Genomic DNA, 17,333 nt, shown 5'->3' with positions numbered 1-17,333 from the left:
CCTGGAGGAAGAGGCAATGCTGGGAGGAAAAGCTCCTTCCTCCGATAATCCCACCCCTCCTCAGATATTTCTCCTCCGATCCTCATCATCCCGTGTTTCCTCAGAAGTCTCTCCTCTGGTCCCCATCATCTCCTATTCCGCAGACATCCCCTCCTGATCCTCAGGACCTCCAGTACCTATATTGCTGCAGACCAGGGCCATTAAGAATCACAAAAAACATCTTACACTTCAGTTTATTATAAACCATCTGTTCACATAAAACTAAAATCACATAAATAATTCTCTTAAAAACACTTATAAAAAATATATAAATAAATCTGCGGGAAATGATCCTGATCCATGACCATCACCCTCATCCTCCAGTCACTGCAATACTTGGAAGGAGGTAGAACCAGAGCAGGTAAACATCGCCCCCTGGAGGTGGTCGGAACCGTTCAAATGATTGGTCCTTAATCAAAAATTATAAGAGAGTCCTGAAAATACAACGAAACATCAGAACCAACTGCAGGATCCACACACATCACCATCTCTGGTGGACCAGCTCCCGGTGTCTCCTGGGTCGGTGGCTGGAAGGTTCTGCTGTGGTCATCGGAGGGCGAGATGATTGGTCGTCCCGTCCTTCTGACCACATAATAACTGCACTTCATCAGGTAAAGAGTCTCCCCTCCCCCTCATATCCGCTTGTCCTGGGAGCAAACCAGAAGCTCCTTGTTACCAAAGTCCCACCAAGCCGTCATGTGGAAGCCCATGTTAGACAACACAACGAGGTACTCGAAGAGCGCGAAGAGGGTGTACACTGCAGAGACAAAGACAGGAGTATTATAGTAATAATATGCCTGTACATAGGGGGCAGTATTATAGTAGTTATAGTCTTGTACATAGGGGGCAGTATTATAGTAGTAATATGCCTGTACATAGGGGACAGTATTATAGTAGTTATATTCCTGTACATAGGGGGCAGTATTATAGTAGTTATATTCCTGTACATAGGGGACAGTATTATAGTAGTTATATTCCTGTACATAGGGGGCAGTATTATAGTAGTTATATTCCTGTACATAGGGGGCAGTATTATAGTAGTTATATTCCTGTACATAGGGGGCAGTATTATGGTAGTTATATTCCTGTACATAGGGGGCAGTATTATGGTAGTTATATTCCTGTACATAGGGGGCAGTATTATGGTAGTTATATTCCTGTACATAGGGGGCAGTATTATAGTAGTTATATTCTTGTACATAGGGGGCAGTATTATAGTAGTTATATGCCTGTACATAGGGGGCAGTATTATAGTAGTTATATTCCTGTACATAGGGGGCAGTATTATAGTAGTTATATTCCTGTACATAGGGGGCAGTATTATGGTAGTTATATTCCTGTACATAGGGGGCAGTATTATGGTAGTTATATTCTTGTACATAGGGGCAGTATTATAGTAGTTATATTCTTGTACATAGGGGCAGTATTATAGTAGTTATATTCTTGTACATAGGGGGCAGTATTATAGTAGTTATATTCCTGTACATAGGGGGCAGTATTATAGTAGTTATATTCCTGTACATAGGGGGCAGTATTATAGTAGTTATATTCTTGTACATAGAGGGCAGTATTATAGTAGTTATATTCCTGTACACAGGGGGCAGTATTATAGTAGTTATATTCTTGTACATAGGGGGCAGTATTATAGTAGTTATATTCCTGTACATAGGGGGCAGTATTATAGTAGTTATATTCTTGTACATAGGGGGCAGTATTATAGTAGTTATATTCCTGTACATAGGAGGCAGTATTATAGTAGTTATATTCTTGTACACAGGGGGCAGTATTATAGGAGTTATATTCCTGTACATAGAGGGCAGTATTATAGTAGTTATATTCCTGTACACAGGGGGCAGTATTATAGTAGTTATATTCTTGTACATAGGGGGCAGTATTATAGTAGTTATATTCCTGTACATAGGGGGCAGTATTATAGTAGTTATATTCTTGTACATAGGGGGCAGTATTATAGTAGTTATATTCCTGTACATAGGAGGCAGTATTATAGTAGTTATATTCTTGTACACAGGGGGCAGTATTATAGGAGTTATATTCCTGTACATAGGGGGCAGTATTATAGTAGTTATATTCCTGTACATAGGGGGCAGTATTATAGTAGTTATATTCCTGTACATAGGAGGCAGTATTATAGTAGTTATATTCTTGTACATAGGGGGCAGTATTATAGTAGTTATATTCTTGTACATAGGGGGCAGTATTATAGTAGTTATATTCCTGTACATAGGGGGCAGTATTATAGTAGTTATATTCCTGTACATAGGGTCAGTATTATAGTAGTTATATTCCTGTACATAGGAGGCAGTATTATAGTAGTTATATTCCTGTACATAGGGGGCAGTATTATAGTAGTTATATTCTTGTACATAGAGGGCAGTATTATAGTAGTTATATTCCTGTACATAGGGGGCAGTATTATAGTAGTTATATTCCTGTACATAGGGGGCAGTATTATAGTAGTTATATTCTTGTACATAGGGGGCAGTATTATAGTAGTTATATTCTTGTACATAGGGGGCAGTATTATAGTAGTTATATTCCTGTACATAGGGGGCAGTATTATAGTAGTTATATTCCTGTACATAGGGGGCAGTATTATAGTAGTTATATTCTTGTACATAGGGGGCAGTATTATAGTAGTTATATTCTTGTACATAGGGGGCAGTATTATAGTAGTTATATTCCTGTACATAGGGGGCAGTATTATAGTAGTTATATTCTTGTACATAGGGGGCAGTATTATAGTAGTTATATTCCTGTACATAGGGGGCAGTATTATAGTAGTTATATTCCTGTACATAGGGGCAGTATTATAGTAGTTATATTCCTGTACATAGGGGGCAGTATTATAGTAGTTATATTCCTGTACATAGGGGGCAGTATTATAGTAGTTATATTCCTGTACATAGGGGGCAGTATTATAGTAGTTATATTCCTGTACATAGGGGGCAGTATTATAGTAGTTATATTCCTGTACATAGGGGGCAGTATTATAGTAGTTATATTCTTGTACATAGGGGGCAGTATTATAGTAGTTATATTCTTGTACATAGGGGGCAGTATTATAGTAGTTATATTATTGTACATAGGGGGCAGTATTATAGTAGTTATATTCCTGTACATAGGGAGCAGTATTATAGTAGTTATATTCTTGTACATAGGGGGCAGTATTATAGTAGTTATATCCCTGTACATAGGGGGCAGTATTATAGTAGTTATATTCTTGTACATAGGGGGCAGTATTATAGTAGTTATATTCCTGTACATAGGGAGCAGTATTATAGTAGTTATATTCTTGTACATAGGAGGCAGTATTATAGTAGTTATATTCCTGTACATAGGGAGCAGTATTATAGTAGTTATATTCCTGTACATAGGGGGCAGTATTATAGTAGTTATATTCCTGTACATAGGGGGCAGTATTATGGTAGTTATGGTAACTTACCTCCGGGCTCGCAGTACATATTATGGCGATAGTAAAACATGAGGGAGATGAGGAATGTTGTCAGGTTGAAGATGAAGAGCCTTTTCTTCCAGAAATATGAGGGTCGATTCTAGGAGAGACAGATATTCCAGGTTTAGCACATTATACTGTAGTCGTAGTCAGATATCCCTGGAATTCTAACTTTTCCCCTTATTTCTGGGTGGTTTTGGGTGGCTGCTCTCTAGTCCCTGTATCCTGGGGGCGACACTTGACCCCCAGGATCTTTCATTTGATCTTTTTACCGTGTGCACACACGTGGTCACAATGCATGATGGGAGTCCAGGTGACCCGTCATCAGGCGTCTACTAGAAGAATTGTGTTTGCAGCTCTGAATGTGATTGGAGCACAGGTCATCATGCTGCAGCTCTCGGTGTGATTGGGGTGAAGGTGTCCACATTCTTACCTCGCTATTACTCCTCCATATTGTGAGAGTAACAATCATGTATCCCAGGGAATAGATCATGAAGAAGACAAAGGCCAACTGGTGGACGTCTGCAGGGAGAAGCAAAAAGAGGGCCGGTCACCGAGGGGCATATGAGGGCCGGTCACCGAGGGGCATATGAGGGCCGTCACCGAGGGGCATATGAGGGCCGGTCACCGAGGGGCATATGAGGGCCGGTCACCGAGGGGCATATGAGGGCCGGTCACCGAGGGGCATATGAGGGCCGGTCACCGAGGGGCATATGAGGGCCGGTCACCGAGGGGCATATGAGGGCCGGTCACCGAGGGGCATATGAGGGCCGGTCACCGAGGGGCATATGAGGGCCGGTCACCGAGGGGCATATGAGGGCCGGTCACCGAGGGGCATATGAGGGCCGGTCACCGAGGGGCATATGAGGGCCGGTCACCGAGGGGCATATGAGGGCCGGTCACCGAGGGGCATATGAGGGCCGGTCACCGAGGGGCATATGAGGGCCGGTCACCGAGGGGCATATGAGGGCCGGTCACCGAGGGGCATATGAGGGCCGGTCACCGAGGGGCATATGAGGGCCGGTCACCGAGGAGCATATGAGGGCCGGTCACCGAGGGGCATATGAGGGCCGGTCACCGAGGGGCATATGAGGGCCGTCACCGAGGGGCATATGAGGGCCGTCACCGAGGGGCATATGAGGGCCGGTCACCGAGGGGCATATGAGGGCCGGTCACCGAGGGGCATATGAGGGCCGGTCACCGAGGGGCATATGAGGGCCGGTCACCGAGGGGCATATGAGGGCCGTCACCGAGGGGCATATGAGGGCCGTCACCGAGGGGCATATGAGGGCCGGTCACCGAGGGGCATATGAGGGCCGGTCACCGAGGGGCATATGAGGGCCGTCACCGAGGGGCATATGAGGGCCGTCACCGAGGGGCATATGAGGGCCGTCACCGAGGGGCATATGAGGGCCGTCACCGAGGGGCATATGAGGGCCGGTCACCGAGGGGCATATGAGGGCCGGTCACCGAGGGGCATATGAGGGCCGTCACCGAGGGGCATATGAGGGCCGTCACCGAGGGGCATATGAGGGCCGTCACCGAGGGGCATATGAGGGCCGTCACCGAGGGGCTATTGGGGCCCGTCACTGAGGGGCTATGGGAGCCGTCACTGAGGGGCTATGGGAGCCGTCACTGAGGGGCTATGGGGCGTCACTGAGGGGCTATGGGGCGTCACTGAGGGGCTATGGGGCGTCACTGAGGGGCTATGGGGCGTCACTGAGGGGCTATGGGGTGTCACTGTGGTGCGGCCATCACTGGGGTGTCCGGAGTCTCACCGTGGTTCTCGTTGGAGGAGATGTAGGTGAGTAGGAGAAGACACAGGATCTCGCACACATTGAGCAGGAAGTTGATGTGACACCGCCAGTAGGAGGCGCCTCCTCCCAGGTAGAAGTTGAGGTAGGAAATGGCTACCAGGAGTCGGGGGGCAGAGTGGAGGCCGATGCAGAACCTCCAGATGTATCTCTGAGGCGTCACCCCACCTATCGCCGCGCTGATGGACGGGAGGTAATTAGGAACCTAAAAGGAAGAGATAAGTAGAGTGAGAGCCGACCCAGTGCACGACGGGACCCCCTCCTCCGGAGCCCCAGCGCACGGCGGGAGCCTCTCCTCCGGACCCCCCAGCGCTCGACGGGACCCTCTCCTCCGGACCCCCCAGTGCACGGCGGGACCCCCTCCTCCGGAGCCCCAGCGCACGGCGGGACCCCCCCCTCTCCGGACCCCCGAGCGCTCGACGGGACCCTCTCCTCCGGACCCCCCAGTGCACGACGGGACCCCCTCCTCCGGAGCCCCAGCGCACGGCGGGACCCCCTCCTCCGGACCCCCCAGTGCACGGCAGGACCCTCCTCCAGACCCCCGCTCACATCGGGACCCGCCTCCGGACCCCAGCCCAGAGACCCCTCCTCCGTGCTCACCCCGCAGTGTGTGGCTGTCGTCTCTTGAAAGTTGAAAATCAGCGACCAAATGATGCAGAAGATAAAAGCGCAGAGCGGCAGACAGACCGTGCCCACCGCAAACGTAGTGAACCTCAGAGAGAAGAGGACCCCGCGGTCCGCAGGCATCTGCACAGACACAGGAGGCATCTCCCACCTGCAAATATCATGGAGAGAGGAATAGAATAGAATAGAATAGAATAGAATGCTTTATTGTCCCCATAGGGGAAATTGACTTTGTCACAACGACAACAGCAACACCTGCATTCATGATCACAGATATACATATACAAAACAATAAGATACAACATACATATACATATAAATAATAACAATTATTATAAAAGAGTCAATAAAAAGTTAAAAAGGAGAAAAATACCATGGTTACAGATTAATTACTAATTTCTTGCCCATGTTAACTAATACAATTGCCCTAGGTATAAAGGAATTTTTAAAACGATTCGTTCTACATTTCATATGCAGAAACCGATCACTAAATGTACTACGCTGACCCATCAGTGTGTTATGTAATGGGTTTTTCTCATTACATACAATGGACTTAAATTTGGAGAGCATACGCGCACACAAGACCGACTCCCAATCCTCTGTTTTAGTGCCAACAATTGAGTTCACCTTCCTAATCAGTTTCTTAAATTTGTTTAAGTCAGTCGTGCGAGCATTGTTTCCCCAACATACCACCGCATAGAATAAAACACTTCCAATTACAGACTGGTAAAAGGACAACAACATCCTACGGTCCACATCAAAGGACCTGAGCGATCTTAGGTGTAACTCCGCCCATCACGTGTGACCCCGCCCACTGCAGGGACACCTATAGATCTTCCAGCGTCACCACCTACACGTCAGGCCGCACCCGGAGGAAACTATGAGCCTGGAGGAGAGGAGATCCAGACCAGCGACATTACAGGGCGAGGAGCGGACACTCATCTGCTGCTGCTCCGTAACGTCCTGCTCACTGCTGCCCATCACCAATCCCTATTCCCAGAGATACACGAGGAGTCCGGCCGCAAGTCTATCATATGTCTATCCACAAGTCTATCATATGACAGGCACCAGGAAGGGTTAATACATCACAACCGGCTGAGGGAGACCCTCGTATATTATAGAACTAGCAGCAGCCCCCGGGTCACCCAGGAGAGGAAAGAACTGCTAAAGACCAAAATATAACGGGTTACCGAAAATTATCTTATATGTATCTAGCCCTATTTCTCTCGCCGCCTCCCCCCGGCCGCCCCTCACCGCCTCCCCCCGGCCGCCACTCACCGGCCGCCCCTTAACCGCCTCCCCCTGGCCGCCCCTTAACCGCCTCCCGTAGAACCGTAGCCGGAGACAAAGAAATATTAGTAACGTCTACAAGCCTGGACATGAGAAGATATGAGTGCGGGCGCCCCCAGGTGGTGTGCGGGCGCCCCCAGGTGGTGTGCGGGTGCCCCCAGGTGGTGTACGGGTGCCCCCAGGTGGTGTGCGGGTGCCCCCAGGTGGTCCGCGTCTCCAGCAAAGCTTATAGAACCATGCGAAAGAGGGTTCTAGGTGCTCTATAGCATCTCATCATAATCTTATAGGAGACCTGGGATCTGAGACACCTGGAGAATCTTACGGATGTCCTTATCCTCAGATACCAGTCCCAGGTTTCTTATGACCTGTGGAGAACGGTCCCTGCGGCAGCGGCTTTTGTAGAACAATAGACTCTAGACACGTAAGGGATTTGGAAGGAGATATTCCGGAGTTTAATTGTCTCCAAAAGTTCAACCTCTTGTTATACCTGGGATTAGATTATGTGGATGTGATAACAGTAACTATCACAGATAACTCCAGCAATTCTCCAGTCGGGAAGAATCTTGGTAGACATGTGCTGGCGAGGGTGCTGGTGCTGAGGGCCCCATGTCATGCGCTACTTTCAAAGTGCCCTTTGAGACGGTCCGGGAGCCCCCTCGCAGGGGGAGTAATCCCCAGGCCCGGCCCGTTGCTGGGCAGACAAGCTTTCCAATCCTAAATGCCTGTCATTAGCAGTAATGAGGATGATCCACCTCTCTAGGTGAGTAGCTTTGTAATATAGTGGAGGGTCAGGTAGACCTACACCCCCATTCTCTTTGGAAGGGAAGGCGAGAGTAGTTGATCTGAACTCCTCTGTCTTGCCTAGAAATCTACGAGAGAGATCCACGAGCTCGGAGGAAGAGTTCAGTATTTAGGATCTTTTCTAGGCAGATTCTAACATGTAAAGTTTTTTTTTTTGCGGTTGTTCCAGTTTCTTCACATGAAGAATGAAGATTGCGCAGCTCTTACCTCTACACACAGATAAATATCCCCACAATGTCAGATGTACGGGGTCCCATATAGTGACTGAGCCAATGGACTGCTGTGATATATAGAGATGATCCAGCCGCTGCACAGAGTCATGGACTGACGAGGAGATGGAGAAATCTCCTTCCCGCGGGTGGAGGAGTCTCCAGATATCTATCAGTGATGAGTCCCTAAGCATTTGGACAGCGCTGGGTAAGACTTTTTGGAAATGTACAGATTTAGAATTAGAAGCTTACAAGTCCAAATACTTCTCTAATATCTCTGGAGGATCCCAGCTGGCCGGACAGGACCCATGGATAAACAAAGTCACTTCTTTCCTCTTGGTAACTTGGAGGAGTTGGCAGTGTTCAATTGATCCACCAATGGGAGGGTTGGAAGATCAAGAAGTTGTTCCGGCACAGCTTGCCACGAAGGGATGTCCGGCAGGTCTATGTCGAGGGTGTATCTGAATTACACCATGACCTATGGCTGACGATGGCGTCTTGTGTCTCCTCCAGGGCCTCTACTCTGAGCCCTATCTGCCGGATCTCGGCCTTGCGCTCTGCCAATTTCCTAACGACTGACGCCATGGCTTGCAAAACGGTCCAACTTAGAATGTCCGAGATAGAGAGGCTTCACTAAGTGCTGCAGCTCCGATTCCTCCACAGCATCAGAGTCCCGCGTCTCAGTCAGCAGCTTCTTGCACACGAGAGCCGTCGGGGTCGGGAGCTTCTTCTTAAGGAATCTATTCAGGTCTCCCCGGTGTTTTTTGCTCCTTGAGGTCTCCATTCTCTCCTCTTTATCTCTCTCCTGATTCAATTTCCCCATCTCAGGTTGAGATCTGTGGTCAGGCTCAGCGCCCTCTCCCCCTGCACCTGACCCTCGCCTCTCTCCCCCTGCACCTGACCCTCGCCTCTCTCCCCCTGCACCTGACCCTCGCCTCTCTCCCCCTGCACCTGACCCTCGCCTCTCTCCCCCTGCACCTGACCCTCGCCTCTCTCCCCCTGCACCTGACCCTCGCCTCTCTCCCCCTGCACCTGACCCTCGCCTCTCTCCCCCTGCACCTGACCCTCGCCTCTCTCCCCCTGCACCTGACCCTCGCCTCTCTCCCCCTGCACCTGACCCTCGCCTCTCTCCCCCTGCACCTGACCCTCGCCTCTCTCCCCCTGCACCTGACCCTCCGCCTCTCTCCCCCTGCACCTGACCCTCGCCTCTCTCCCCCTGCACCTGACCCTCGCCTCTCTCCCCCTGCACCTGACCCCCCGCCTCTCTCCCCCTGTACCTGACCGCCTCTCCCCATCTTACTTCACACATAAGCGTCTTATACTCATTGCCTGTAGTAATTAATCACAGCTCAGAGCTCATATTAATCACCTGTGGCAGAGCCGGAGCCAATCACAGCTCAGCTTCTAACTGCCCCAGCAGCAGCAGCAGACAATGGCTCCTGTATATGGGGGGTAATAAGTGGAGTTTGGAAAACGCAGGGTGAAAATTTTGGATCAAAACCGAATCTATGACGTTCCCTGAGTCACAGAGAGAAGCTGTGCAAAATTTGGAGACTATAAAGCGACAGTACAGATTCCTTTAGTGGACACATACGTACACATATATATATATATTATATGGAAGCAGAGGAGGAGAAGGTGAGGGGAAAGGAAGGGGGTCAACTGCAGAGAATTAGGCAGGAGAAAAAAAAATGGGAGAAATAAGGGGATTAGAAGAGAAAAAAGGAAGGTGTATAATGGGGGGTATAGACAGGGAAGAGGAGGTGTATAATGGGGGGTATAGACAGGGAAGAGGAGGTGTATAATGGGGGGTATAGACAGGGAAGAGGAGGTGTATAATGGGGGGTATAGACAGGGAAGAGGAGGTGTATAATGGGGGGTATAGACAGGGAAGAGGAGGTGTATAATGGGGGGTATAGACAGGGAAGAGGAGGTGTATAATGGGGGGGTATAGACAGGGAAGAGGAGGTGTATAATGGGGGGGTATAGACAGGGAAGAGGAGGTGTATAATGGGGGGGTATAGACAGGGAAGAGGAGGTGTATAATGGGGGGGTATAGACAGGCAGGAGGAGTATAATGGGGGTTATACACAGGCAGGAGGAGGAGTATAATGGGGGGGGTTATAGACAGGCAGGAGGAGGAGTATAATGGGGGGTTATACACAGGGAGGAGTATAATGGGGGGTTATAGACAGGCAGGAGGAGGTGTATAATGGGGGGTATAGACAGGCAGGAGGAGGAGGTGTATAAAGGGGGGTTATACACAGGCAGGAGGAGGAGGTGTATAATGGGGGGTATAGACAGGGAAGAGGAGGAGGAGGAGTATAATGGGGGGTTATAGACAGGGAAGAAGAGGAGTATAATGGGGGGGTTATAGACAGGGAGGAGGAGGTGTATAATGGGGGGTATAGACAGGGAAGAGGAGGTGTATAATGGGGGGTATAGACAGGGAAGAGGAGGTGTATAATGGGGGGGTATAGACAGGCAGGAGGAGTATAATGGGGGTTATACACAGGCAGGAGGAGGAGTATAATGGGGGGGGGTTATAGACAGGCAGGAGGAGGAGTATAATGGGGGGTTATACACAGGGAGGAGTATAATGGGGGGTTATAGACAGGCAGGAGGAGGAGTATAATGGGGGGTATAGACAGGCAGGAGGAGGAGGTGTATAATGGGGGGTATAGACAGGGAAGAGGAGGAGGAGGAGTATAATGGGGGGTTATACACAGGCAGGAGGAGGAGGTGTATAATGGGGGGTATAGACAGGGAAGAGGAGGAGGAGGTGTATAAAGGGGGGTTATACACAGGCAGGAGGAGGAGGAGTATAATGGGGGTTATACACAGGCAGGAGGAGTATAATAGGGGGGTTATAGACAGGCAGGAGGAGGTGTATAATGGGGGGTATAGACAGGGAAGAGGAGTATAATGGGGCGGTTATACACAGACAGGAGGAGTATAATGGGGGTTTATACACAGGCAGGAGGAGGAGTATAATGGGGGGTTATAGACAGGGAAGAGGAGGAGGTGTATAATGGGGGGTTATAGACAGGCAGGAGGTGGTGTATAATTGGGGGCTTCCCGGGGTCAGCAGGTACCTGGTGCCGCGTCCTTTCAGTGACTGGTGAATGAGCTGAGAGAATTAGAGAGGAAACCACTTCCGGGTGTAGCAAAATGGCTGCTTTCAAAAACTTTATTATCCGCAGATAGAGGCTATTCTTTGGGCTGCCGGCGTCATTGCGTCACTACGTCCTCAACATCACGTGCTCCAAGCACTTCCGCTTTAGACCGGAAGTTGACATTGAGAAGACGAAGATGAGCGCTACAGAGCCGGTGCAGGAGTCTCCCGCCTCAGCAGCAGCGGCAATGCCCGGGACAGTGACCGAGAACAAGCCCAGCCCGGCCAACATCCCCAAACCAGGACCCGCCGCCACCGCAGCCGCCGGAGTGCCCGGGAGAGATCCGGGGGAGCGGCGGGCGAGCGGTGAGACTGACGGGGGGAGAGGTACAGTCACCGGGGAGAGGCGGGAGCGGGGTATATACAGAGGACTGTGACGTCACGACTCATCACTTTGTGAACGTCCAGGATATTTGGCTTATGGGTGAAATTTCATGATAACCCTAGAATGACCTCTGACCTTTACAGGTGAACTTTAACGTGACCTTATCTTAGAGCTTACAGGAAATCTTCATGCATTGTAAAGAAAACATACCCTGAGAATGCTGTAGCTACACTGATGCAGAAACATATCTTGTTTAATCTCTGAGCTGAGGGTTTTTGCTGACATAATAATAATGAGGCTCTGGCTCCTTTCCCAGTCCTCGGGGCTTCTCCTCTCACATTAGTTATGCGCTGCTCCAGAGATGTAATCACTGCGTTAGCCCTGACAGGCAGAAGTAATCAAACCCTAAACCATCCCCCAGCTGTTGTTTGAGTCATCCAGCTCAGACTGATTAGTCCTGTCTGGAAGGTTAAGGAAGCTCCGTGTAATGTGTTTATGTACAGCAGCCAGCAGTACCCAGCTTTCCCAAGGTACAGAATTGTATTTGAGCGAAACCACTCGGATGAGGGAATAAACAAGATATGTTTGTATATAAGTGTGGCTGCAGCATTCTCATGGTATGTCTGGTTCACAATGCATGAAAACAAATGGAAGATTTCCTTTTATAGCAAAATTTGCATTGTGTGTTTTATCCACGAGCCATCCTATACAATTTCCCTGTTCTACTAGAATTGTTAGACAGTCCTCCTCATCATGCTGTTTACATTCTGCCACGAGACCAAGATGACTCCAGACATGAATGGGTCTGGGAGCCTCCTCGGGAGATGCTAATGACCTATGAACCACAATGGGAACTTAAAGGGGTTGGCCACTCTTTAACATAAATTGCCTTTATATTCATCCCTGATACCTCCTTTATTGCTGTGTGCAGACTCTCTGTATAGACATGTAAACATAGATCCTACACTGGTAAATAGGAGGGACCTGCAGCAGGGGGGAGGGCTCATCCTGCTCCTTCCCCTCTCCCTGTGTCTGTCTGTGAAACAGACTGAGAAAAAAGACACTGGAAGCCGCCTTTAGGACTGAAAGAGAGAGAAACAGGAGGCTGAGTACATGCAGAGGGCAGCGTGTGGAGGACAGGGAAAGGCTGAAGCTAGGACACAGGGACCTGTCTAATGGAGCAGATTTATTGGCCAATCCCTTTAATGTACTTTCTATCAGTTTCACCCCTAAGCCACATATCTCTAACTCCCTGTGAATAGTGTATATACGAGGATATGTCGTGTGCGTTTGGTGTGACATCACATGCATTGCCCTCACTTTACCATCGCCCTGTGTCTCCTCAGTCCCAATGTCGGCTGCGGCTCCAGCAGAGAGCTCCCTGTCTAATGGCGTGTACCTACCCCCTGGTGTGACCAATGGGGACATCAAGCCGGTCATATCCAACACCCCCCTGGTGGACTTCCTGATGCAGCTGGAGGACTATACCCCCACAGTAAGTGACTGTAGTTAGTCGTGTTACCTTCACTCCCTTAAAGTGTAGTAAGTGCTCAACTGTTAAAAACTCAGTTCCAAAGTCACGATGCGATGAGATGTGACGTCTGGACTCCTCTCCCCACATTGTTATTCTGGTACCGAGCTCTTTAACATCTGGTGATCGGGTCTTAATGGAAACTCATAAAATAATCAGTATAAAAAAAATTCTCCTAAGAGCATCCGCCTGATGATTAGCCGGGAGCACGAGTCGCATGTGATGACCGGGAGTGACTTATCCTTCTCTTCCAGATTCCGGATGCTGTCACCGGATACTATCTGAACCGGGCCGGATTCGAGGCTTCAGACCCAAGGATGTGAGTAGTTGTGAATATAACTCTTTATCTGGGAGGAGCACTGATGACATCACGGTGGTGGGCAGGCACTGCTGACATCACGGGGAGGGCGTAGAGCACCTGGGGGGGCAGGCACTGCTGACATCATGGGGAGGGTGGAAAGCACATGGGGGGGGGGGGGCACTGATGACATCACGGTGGGGGGGGGCAGGGCGCGGGAAGCACCTTGTATTGATGATAGCATGGAGAGGAAGAGGCACTGCTGACATCATGGGGCGGGTGGGAAGTACCTAGGTGGGGGAAGAGGCACTGCTGACATCATGGGGCGGGTGGGAAGTACCTAGGTGGGGGAAGAGGCACTGCTGACATCACGGGGAGGGCGAAGAGCACCTGGGGGGGGGGCACTGCTGCTCTCGCAGAGGCCGTTATGACATGACTGCAGTGTTGTACTGACCACCTCTCTCCCTCTCTCGTCAGTATCCGCCTGATCTCATTGGCCGCTCAGAAGTTTATATCAGACATCGCTAATGACTCCCTCCAGCACTGCAAGATGAAGGGCACCGCGTCCGGGAGCTCCCGCAGCAAGAGCAAGGTGAGAGATGGCGCCCCCCAGGGGTGCTCTGCCATACAGGCATTGCGCTGGATGGATAGGATTCCACAAATAGCTTAAAGGGGTTTCCAGGAATAGATAATGGGGTGCCCCCCCCCCCCCGTGATAAATGAGCTCCTATCTCTGCTGTTTGTTACAATGTGTCAGTGCAGGTAACATGTATGTTGTCCTCCTCTGCAGGATAAGAAGTACACGCTGACCATGGAGGACCTGACCCCCGCGCTGTCAGAGTACGGCATCAACGTCAAGAAGCCGCATTACTTCACCTAGTGCCAGGACCCCCGCGTCTTCTGTCACCGAGGATGTGGAAGGAGACGCCCCCTAATCCTCCTGCCCCGGGGACCCTCGCACCTCCTGTCACCAAGGATGGGGAAGGCGACACCTACTGAGCCTCCTGCCCCGGGCCGTGAGGGGACTCCTGCCGCCGCTTCTCCTTTCCTGGGGTTGGGACTCTTGCCGCTTCTCCTGCCCTGGGCTGTGGGGGGGTTTCCATTCTGCCGCTTCTCCTGCCCTGGGCTGTGGGGGGGTTTCCATTCTGCCGCTTCTCCTGTCCTGGACTGTGGGGGGATCCATTCTGCCGCTTCTCCTGGGCTGTGGGGGGTGTCCTTGCTGGCTACCCGGATGACATTGGGATCCGGACCCCTGGACTGTACGAGAGCCCCCTGTCTGTGTGCTGGGGGAGGGGCGCTCTGCTGTATATAGCATCTGGTTTATGTGTCTGTAGTGGATGAATATACGTGTTCTTTTCATAGACGCCGCTGTGTACGTGTCTCTGTGCAGGAGAAGCCTCAGAGCGGAGATCTCCCACTACTCAGAGATTACAGCTCTGGATACATGAGGTTCTGCTACCACTACAGTTTATTTCATGGGCTTCCCCTTTATCTGCTGACGTGTCCTCACACTGCTGTGCTCTCTGCAGCCAGTGTTATGTCTTGTCCCAGGAGAGACGTGTGACTAAGCTTTACACTGCTGTGCTCTGTGCTCTCTGCAGCCAGTGTTATGTCTTGTCCCAGGAGAGACGTGTGACTAAGCTTTACACTGCTGTGCTCTGTGCTCTCTGCAGCCAGTGTTATGTCTTGTCCCAGGAGAGACGTGTGACTAAGCTTTACACTGCTGTGCTCTGTGCTCTCTGCAGCCAGTGTTATGTCTTGTCCCAGGAGAGACGTGTGACTAAGCTTTACACTGCTGTGCTCTGTGCTCTCTGCAGCCAGTGTTATGTATTGTCCCTGGAGAGATGTGTAATCAGACCTCACACTGCTGTGCTCTGTGCTCTCTGCAGCCAGTGTTATGTATTGTCCCTGGAGAGATGTGTAATCAGACCTCACACTGCTGTGCTCTGTGCTCTCTGCAGCCAGTGTTATGTATTGTCCCTGGAGAGATGTGTAATCAGACCTCACACTGCTGTGCTCTGTGCTCTCTGCAGCCAGTGTTATGTATTGTCCCTGGAGAGATGTGTAATCAGACCTCACACTGCTGTGCTCTGTGCTCTCTGCAGCCAGTGTTGTGTCTTGTCCCAGGAGAGACGTGTGACTAAGCTTTACACTGCTGTGCTCTGTGCTCTCTGCAGCCAGTGTTATGTCTTGTCCCAGGAGAGACGTGTGACTAAGCTTTATACTGCTGTGCTCTGTGCTCTCTGCAGCCAGTGTTATGTCTTGTCCCAGGAGAGACGTGTGACTAAGCTTTACACTGCTGTGCTCTCTGCAGCCAGTGTTATGTCTTGTCCCAGGAGAGACGTGTGACTAAGCTTTATACTGCTGTGCTCTGTGCTCTCTGCAGCCAGTGTTATGTCTTGTCCCAGGAGAGACGTGTGACTAAGCTTTACACTGCTGTGCTCTGTGCTCTCTGCAGCCACTGTTATGTCTTGTCCCAGGAGAGACGTGTGACTAAGCTTTACACTGCTGTGCTCTGTGCTCTCTGCAGCCAGTGTTATGTCTTGTCCCAGGAGAGACGTGTGACTAAGCTTTACACTGCTGTGCTCTCTGCAGCCACTGTTATGTCTTGTCCCAGGAGAGACGTGTGACTAAGCTTTACACTGCTGTGCTCTCTGCAGCCAGTGTTATGTCTTGTCCCAGGAGAGACGTGTGACTAAGCTTTACACTGCTGTGCTCTCTGCAGCCAGTGTTATGTCTTGTCCCAGGAGAGACGTGTGACTAAGCTTTACACTGCTGTGCTCTCTGCAGCCACTGTTATGTCTTGTCCCAGGAGAGACGTGTGACTAAGCTTTACACTGCTGTGCTCTCTGCAGCCAGTGTTATGTCTTGTCCCAGGAGAGACGTGTGACTAAGCTTTACACTGCTGTGCTCTGTGCTCTCTGCAGCCAGTGTTATGTCTTGTCCCAGGAGAGACGTGTGACTAAGCTTTACACTGCTGTGCTCTGTGCTCTCTGCAGCCAGTGTTATGTCTTGTCCCAGGAGAGACGTGTGACTAAGCTTTACACTGCTGTGCTCTGTGCTCTCTGCAGCCAGTGTTATGTCTTGTCCCAGGAGAGACGTGTGACTAAGCTTTACACTGCTGTGCTCTGTGCTCTCTGCAGCCAGTGTTATGTCTTGTCCCAGGAGAGACGTGTGACTAAGCTTTACACTGCTGTGCTCTCTGCAGCCAGTGTTATGTCTTGTCCCAGGAGAGACGTGTGACTAAGCTTTACACTGCTGTGCTCTCTGCAGCCAGTGTTATGTCTTGTCCCAGGAGAGACGTGTGACTAAGCTTTACACTGCTGTGCTCTGTGCTCTCTGCAGCCAGTGTTATGTCTTGTCCCAGGAGAGACGTGTGACTAAGCTTTACACTGCTGTGCTCTGTGCTCTCTGCAGCCAGTGTTATGTCTTGTCCCAGGAGAGACGTGTGACTAAGCTTTACACTGCTGTGCTCTGTGCTCTCTGCAGCCACTGTTATGTCTTGTCCCAGGAGAGACGTGTGACTAAGCTTTACACTGCTGTGCTCTGTGCTCTCTGCAGCCAGTGTTATGTCTTGTCCCAGGAGAGACGTGTGACTAAGCTTTACACTGCTGTGCTCTGTGCTCTCTGCAGCCAGTGTTATGTCTTGTCCCAGGAGAGACGTGTGACTAAGCTTTACACTGCTGTGCTCTGTGCTCTCTGCAGCCAGTGTTATGTCTTGTCCCAGGAGAGACGTGTGACTAAGCTTTACACTG

The 17,333-nt window shown here is 50.3% G+C and overlaps 2 protein-coding genes across 3 annotated transcripts; one reads left to right on the top strand and one right to left on the bottom strand.

Annotated features, from left to right (window-relative positions):
- Positions 1-214: 214 nt before the first annotated feature.
- PGAP2 (post-GPI attachment to proteins 2) lies at positions 215-11,469 on the bottom strand. The gene is made up of 6 exons (XM_072133619.1): positions 11,345-11,469; positions 5,926-6,100; positions 5,290-5,530; positions 3,945-4,033; positions 3,503-3,611; positions 215-796 (listed from the first exon to the last, which is right to left on the bottom strand). Exons 2-6 carry the CDS (start codon positions 6,091-6,093, stop codon positions 672-674), a joined length of 732 nt encoding a protein of 243 aa, XP_071989720.1. The 5' UTR covers positions 6,094-6,100; positions 11,345-11,469; the 3' UTR covers positions 215-671.
- Positions 11,470-11,471: 2 nt separating this feature from the next.
- Positions 11,472-14,941, top strand: TAF10 (TATA-box binding protein associated factor 10). 2 transcript variants are annotated; one of them, XM_072133622.1, is made up of 5 exons: positions 11,472-11,730; positions 13,096-13,244; positions 13,535-13,599; positions 14,056-14,170; positions 14,369-14,941. In XM_072133622.1, the coding sequence occupies exons 1-5, from the start codon at positions 11,562-11,564 to the stop codon at positions 14,456-14,458; spliced, it is 588 nt and encodes a 195-aa protein (XP_071989723.1). In that variant the 5' UTR covers positions 11,472-11,561; the 3' UTR covers positions 14,459-14,941. The 2 variants fall into 2 exon arrangements, with proteins under 2 accessions (XP_071989723.1, XP_071989721.1); XM_072133620.1 differs by having other exon boundaries at positions 11,472-11,751.
- The last annotated feature ends 2,392 nt before the right edge of the window (positions 14,942-17,333 follow it).

The sequence above is a fragment of the Engystomops pustulosus genome, chromosome 2 (genome assembly GCF_040894005.1).
Source record: "Engystomops pustulosus chromosome 2, aEngPut4.maternal, whole genome shotgun sequence".
Classification (NCBI taxonomy): Eukaryota; Metazoa; Chordata; class Amphibia; order Anura; family Leptodactylidae; genus Engystomops; species Engystomops pustulosus.
The sequence above is the reverse complement of the archived record's forward strand: the minus strand, read 5'-3'. Positions and strand labels throughout refer to the sequence as shown.

Excerpts from the sequence above, each read along its gene's own strand:
- PGAP2 (XM_072133619.1), bottom strand. The coding sequence starts at position 6,093 with ATGCCTCCTGTGTCTGTGCAGATGCCTGCGGACCGCGGGGTCCTCTTC. Across the intron at positions 4,034-5,289 it reads CTCCTCCAACGAGAACCACG|ACGTCCACCAGTTGGCCTTT; the intron begins GTGAGACTCCGG and ends TTCTCCCTGCAG. Across the intron at positions 797-3,502 it reads TATGTACTGCGAGCCCGGAG|TGTACACCCTCTTCGCGCTC; the intron begins GTAAGTTACCAT and ends TTGTCTCTGCAG.
- TAF10 (XM_072133620.1), top strand. The coding sequence starts at position 11,562 with ATGAGCGCTACAGAGCCGGTGCAGGAGTCTCCCGCCTCAGCAGCAGCG. Across the intron at positions 11,752-13,095 it reads TGAGACTGACGGGGGGAGAG|TCCCAATGTCGGCTGCGGCT; the intron begins GTACAGTCACCG and ends GTGTCTCCTCAG. Across the intron at positions 13,245-13,534 it reads TGGAGGACTATACCCCCACA|ATTCCGGATGCTGTCACCGG; the intron begins GTAAGTGACTGT and ends CTTCTCTTCCAG.